This window comes from Geospiza fortis, unplaced genomic scaffold, assembly GCF_000277835.1.
Source record: "Geospiza fortis unplaced genomic scaffold, GeoFor_1.0 scaffold244, whole genome shotgun sequence".
In the NCBI taxonomy this organism is placed as follows: Eukaryota; Metazoa; Chordata; class Aves; order Passeriformes; family Thraupidae; genus Geospiza; species Geospiza fortis.
This window is the reverse complement of record NW_005054370.1, coordinates 3,236,686-3,242,234: the sequence shown is the minus strand read 5'-3', so window position 1 is coordinate 3,242,234 and position 5,549 is coordinate 3,236,686. Positions and strand designations below refer to the sequence as shown.

Here is a 5,549-nt window from a genome sequence, read left to right as displayed (position 1 = left end):
AGGACACAGCACTGGCCTCCAGACCAGGTTCTACAACCCTCACCAGGGACCAAAACTGGGGGCAACACATGCAGGACCTACACAGGGCTGGAGGAAACACCCAGGAGGAACTGAGAGTGACAATGAGCTTTGAAACACAGGCTGCTCCTACAACTGTTTCCCCATCTGCAACATGGCACCTGCGACCAGCAACGGTCCTGTCTAGTCCTGGCAGGGTGTACAGGCGTCATTTGGGTTGAGCAAATAGGTATCACTAATGGGACACAGCATCACCCCACTGCTGGAGGGGTGTGGGGCTGCCACCTGCTCCCATCAGATGGCTCTATTAACTGCTATGTTAATTAAAGCAGCCTGTTCTGTACAAAGATAAAGCCTAAAAGTTCCTTGAAGTCTTCAGGATGCTGAGGGGTGAGCAGAGGTCTTGCTAAGGGTCAGGAGGGTGGGGAAGGGGTGCCTGGGGAGCTGGTTGAAGGAGGAAGGGGGGAGAACCCAGAGATGCCCACTTGCAGGAGGGTAGTGATGGTCAAGGCTGTCCTCAATCCTCAGCAAAGCCAAAAGGTCCATTGAGCCTCTTACCAGGGGTTGGAGGCTGCTCAGGCACAGCAGCCCAAGGGTCAGGAGCTGGTGTAGAACTGGAGCCCTGGGGGGCTGGGGGGGATGCTGTTCCCCAGGGGTCTGCAGGAGGGAAGCCAGAAGACATCGGTGCCTTCCCCCAGGGGTCAGAGGCTGCAGTGGTGCTGGGGGGAAAGTCCCAGGGCCCAGCAGGGGTTTGCTGGGATGAGGCGCTCGCCTGGGAGAGGGGCTCCCCACCAGGGTCTGGGACTGGCACCCAGGGATCCGCTGCACCGGTCCAGGCAGAGGCCACCGGCTCCACTTTGGGTTTCATATCTGGAAAAAAAGGGAAACTCTCGGAGAGGGGAACAATGCAGAGCACAGAGGAATGCTGAGTGGTGGGTATGTGGCCAGGAGACCATGGCTTCCAGCAGTACCACCTGGGAGTGTAACGGAGTAGGCCACCAGAGGGAGAAGGCAGAGGTCCTCATTGTTGAGCTGCTGGAGGAACAGAGGCAAGGAACTTTCTGCCACTGTCCCAAATTTTGGCAGCCTGCAAGTTGTCCTCACCTGTCATATCCCATGGGTCAGCAGACGTGTGGCTGGCGGGGGCTGGCGCCGGCCCGAATATATCTGCCAGCTCCAGAATAGAAGACTGCAGACAGGAAGGGAATAAAAAGGTGAGAGGAGCCTGGGGCAGACCTGCAGGATCACCCCTGTGTGGCCACCCAGCCTCCAGTGCTATACCTGGCTTTTCTTCATCTTATCTTCTTCTTGCTCTTCGTCCCTGCCTGGGGCAGTCTCCTCCACAGGTCTCTGCTGCAGGGAGTTCTCCCCTTGCCAGGTCCTCACTTCCTGTGGGGACGAGGGATGGGGCCTGTCAGCTCAGCAACCCTGCAGACAGCACCTTCTCCAGGAGACACACCCAGCACAGGAGCTGCCACCCAAAAAGTCCCAGCATCTGAGCAGACAGCTCCTCCAGGGCCGAGCCCCCCAGGAGAGCACTCAGCAGACAGCCCAGAGCAGTGAAAGCAAAGCGGGCACCGGAGCAAGGTGATGTTTTGGGCTCTGGTGCCACAGAGAGACCAAGTGCAAGGAGAGCGGAGCGCCAGGACTGCAGGACACAGGTACCTTCTCGTGCTCCTCTTTGCTCAGCGCGAGCGCGAGCTGCAATTGCCTTTCTTCGTCTGTACTGGAAAGTGGAGGAAGTGGCTTCTGGCAACAGAGGAAATTGGGTGATATTTCAGCTTGCCCTCAACTCGCAAGACTGCTTGGTGGTTGTCCCTCTCCTTGCCACCGCCATTCCAGCGGCCCCTTGCCTGCCTGCACAGCATCTGTGCCCATCCAGCTGGCCTTGCCTGCAGACCCCCAGCCCAGTGTCCCTGTGCTCTCTAACCAGCTCCTGCTCAAGTTCCATGCAGCCTCTGCCCAGCTCCTTCCCCAGTCCCATCACCTGCCACTGGATTAAGGCTGGGATGACCCTAAATTAGGCAGTCAGCACATGTCCCCTGGGAGGCTTCTGGGGACACGATGCAGTCAGTGAAGGAGAGGAGATGAGTAAGACATCCCCTTGCCCTGGCAGCGTGCTGGGGAAAGATGGTTTGTGACACTGACTGGCCTCAGTTTGGGATTCCTGCCAGCCCCATACCTAGACCTGAGTAGTCTTTGGGGAGAGGCTGTCCCTGTACCACCATGGTGGCCCTGATCACTGCCTCATGACACTTTTCCAGCAGCGTGGGGTCTCATGGGGGCTGGGAATGGGTACCCTGATAAGGGTGTATGTGTGTCGACACCCATAAATGTGTGCACATGACTGTGCAGCCCAGATGGACTCCAACAAAAAGGCAACACTTTCCACAGAGTTTCTTCAGTGCTCATTGGAACAGCGTGAGGATGCTATAAATACTTCAATTCCAGGACAAAAATAGGGATATACACCCTGCTCTGCCTCCAAAAGAGCCTCCATCGTGCAGGAAAGACTGGCAGCAACAAGCATCATCTCTAGAGCACGTCCTCTGCCTGGCACGACTGAGCTCATGGTGCTGGGTGACAGCTCCAGGGAATGCCTACCAGTTCAGCCATGTAGCTCCTTGGTCCCCATGTTCCTCTGATTTTGTGTACTGGCTGTACCCACAGGCTCATGCACGCTGTGCCAGCTGTTTGCTGGTGAGCAAATAATCCATTCTTGGTGGAAAAGGGGCCAGCAGACAGGAGAAGGGACAGCCTGAGGTGGCTTCACACTGGGCACAACATCTCACTTGCTTGATTCCTCCTGGGGCTGTTTCCCAGTGCTCCTTCTAGCCTAGTTGGAAAGGACCAGACAGTGGGAGGGAGCATCTGTGTGCAGTGAGCCCCCAGCCCTGGGGATGCTGCTGGCCCTGCATCCATACAAACTGCTGGGCAAGGCTTTGCCTCCTAAAACTTCTGTGGGTAGGCAAGAGGAATGGGGGAGCTTAGACCAAAAGTCCTCAGCAGAGGAGGGCAACCAGGTTGGGGGGGTGGGCTTTGGGGTAAATCCAGAAGACCCCCCAAGTTCACCCTGAGGTCTGGGAGGCTGGACAGATCCCAGCCTTGTGCTGTCCTCTCTAATATGAGAACAGGGAGCAGGGGCAGCCCATGCCTCCATCTGCCCGCTGGTGATTTTGGATGCCAGACACAATGCGAGCAGCCTGGTACAGTTGCAGGTACATGCACCAGCCTCAGGCAGCCCTCAAAATCCTGCCTCTTCCCAGGGAACTGACCCACTGTGTTCACAGATAAGGCAAGGTAAGGGAGATGCCTCATGCCCCAGGACAGGCAGGGCCACTCTACCTTCTCTGCCTCCTCCCGACTCATGGCCAGTGCCAGCTGCAGCTGCAGCTCCTCCTCTCCTGTCGTCTGGGGCCGTGCTTGCTCCAGGTCAGAGGCAAACCGTGGGGATGAGGATGATGCTGGGAGATAAAAGACGAAAAGGGGAAGCAGTGGCATCAGGACTAAGGTATTTTGGGAAGCACATCAGCAGTTTCCAGGCCTCTGTCCCAATACCCAGCCTCCCCAGGAGATGTAGCCACATTTAGAGCTCACTATTTTGAACAAGCCATGAGTTTAAGGCTGGAGGCACCACCAGCTGCCACTGCTGCTGGGGTCCACCACTGGCTCAGCCAAATCTCTGCCCTGTGATGCAGGATGGGCTTCACTACCACCATCCCAAAAGATGCAGAAGAATGACGGGCACCAAGCAGGTGCAAACCAAATGTAACCCCTGCCTCCCCTGAGAGAGCCCAAGTGAACTGCCAGTAACACTCACAGTTGAATGAAGAGGGTGAGCCACGTGCCCGGCTGTAATCTTCACCGTAAGGTGATGCCCGGCGGCCGTAGGTGACCTGGTGGCTGCCACTGCCCATGCCCTCCAGGGCCATGCGCTCCTTGGTCTGCAGCGCATGCGCCCGTTCCTGCTTCAGCCGCTCCTCGTCCTTCAGCAGCGCCATCACCTGCTTCACCTTCTCCCGGATGTTGATGCCCTGGTCCTTGCCGTCACGGTCCACATACTGGAAATCCTTCAGCGTCTGGATGGTGTAGAGGTTCTCCCGGCACTGGTGGGTCACCTTCTCAGAGCCAGTTTTGATGAGGTAGTCCAGGAGGGTGAGGGCTTTGTAGACGTGACGCCAGTTCTTGCCGCTGTCGTTCAGCCGCCGCCAGATCATGCCCATGACCTCGGCAAAAGCCACTGTGTTGAAGGTGAGGTCGGCGATCTCTGACATCAGAGAACTGGGAGGACCCCAGGGATCATTGGAGGTGGCCTCCCGCACCTTGATCTCTGCCTCTGAGTAGTTGTGCACGATGTTCTTCACCTGCCGACGCAGCGCCGAGGTTGTCATGGCTGTGTGGTGCTGGAGACCTGCTGGTGGCAGGCAGGAACGGTGGAGAAGCGATGAGTGAGCACTGCCACAGCCTCACCGGCGCCTGCAACAGGGAACAGTGACATAGAGATCTCAGCATCGCCCCAACCACCAAGACCCATTCCCAGCGTCCTCGGCTGGCACCAGGGACATTTCTCAAGGTGGATGTGACCATCATAGGGGCATCAGGTGCACCCTGCTAGGCTGCCACGACTCACCAACTCAGACACACAGGATGCTCAAGGGGAAAAGAAATCTCATGGCAAGTGATACCCAGAATTGCCAAGCCACCACAAGTTTTGGCTCTGGATTCAGCAACATTTGGAGATTCTACCCTGCACTTCTGCTTCTAAAAGTAATCATCTGAAAATGGCAGCTCCCTCCTCCAGATCCTATCTGCCTCAACTCCACTGTCCTAGCAAAGCTGATTTCAGACCCTCCCAGCCCTTGTGCAGCCACGAGTTCCCCTGTACACCCAGATGCACTACCTGCAGCTGCACACAGCCCTGCTTGTCCCAGTTGTCAGCCCAAGGCTCTCAGTGCTGTCAAGGCTGCATCTTGCAAACCCAAAACCTCGTCATGAGTCAGAGCCTATAACGATTCTCTAGTGCTGGCAGCTGCTCAGGCAGGTTTTCCCAGCAAATTCGGTAATTTTGCTCCTGCAGGAGACTGGTGAATTCAGGGTGCTAACAGCCAGTGCCAGGTTAGCCAGCAGGATGGATAATGCAATGCCCCTCTCACCAAAACCCGGAGCTGTCTGAGCCTCCTCTGGACCTAGACACAGGGGCAGCAGGGGTTGGCATGGCTGGGAGCTGCCCTGGTACCTCCCCACAGGCCATGCCTGTCCTTGGGATGCGCTGCACTGACACAGATGCAGTGACGTGGGGCAATCTGGACTTGTCCTCACATGAGCCCATCACAACCCTGTGCCCTGCTCCATGCTGGTCCTAAATCCTCACCTTCTCCCTGCATGGTGAGAAGACACTGTTCACCCTCATTTTGTCAGAGAGTCAAGCTGAGGGAGAGGCAGAGGCTGCCTTGCCCTCGGCAGGGTTGCACTGCAGAACTGGGGAGCTGAGCTGCTCCCAGAGCCCTCACTGCAGCTGTGACAAAACTCAC

The 5,549-nt window shown here is 57.0% G+C and overlaps 1 protein-coding gene across 1 annotated transcript in view; it reads right to left on the bottom strand.

Annotated features, from left to right (window-relative positions):
• EPN3 (epsin 3) overlaps positions 1–4,492 on the bottom strand; it is a 6,021-nt gene extending 1,529 nt beyond the window's left edge. The window contains 5 exon segments of the mRNA XM_031060013.1: positions 577–888; positions 1,123–1,207; positions 1,300–1,407; positions 3,364–3,482; positions 3,839–4,492. Coding sequence (XP_030915873.1) covers positions 577–888; positions 1,123–1,207; positions 1,300–1,407; positions 3,364–3,482; positions 3,839–4,409 — 1,195 coding nt within the window. The 5' untranslated portion in view covers positions 4,410–4,492.
• Between the last annotated feature and the right edge of the window lie 1,057 nt (positions 4,493–5,549).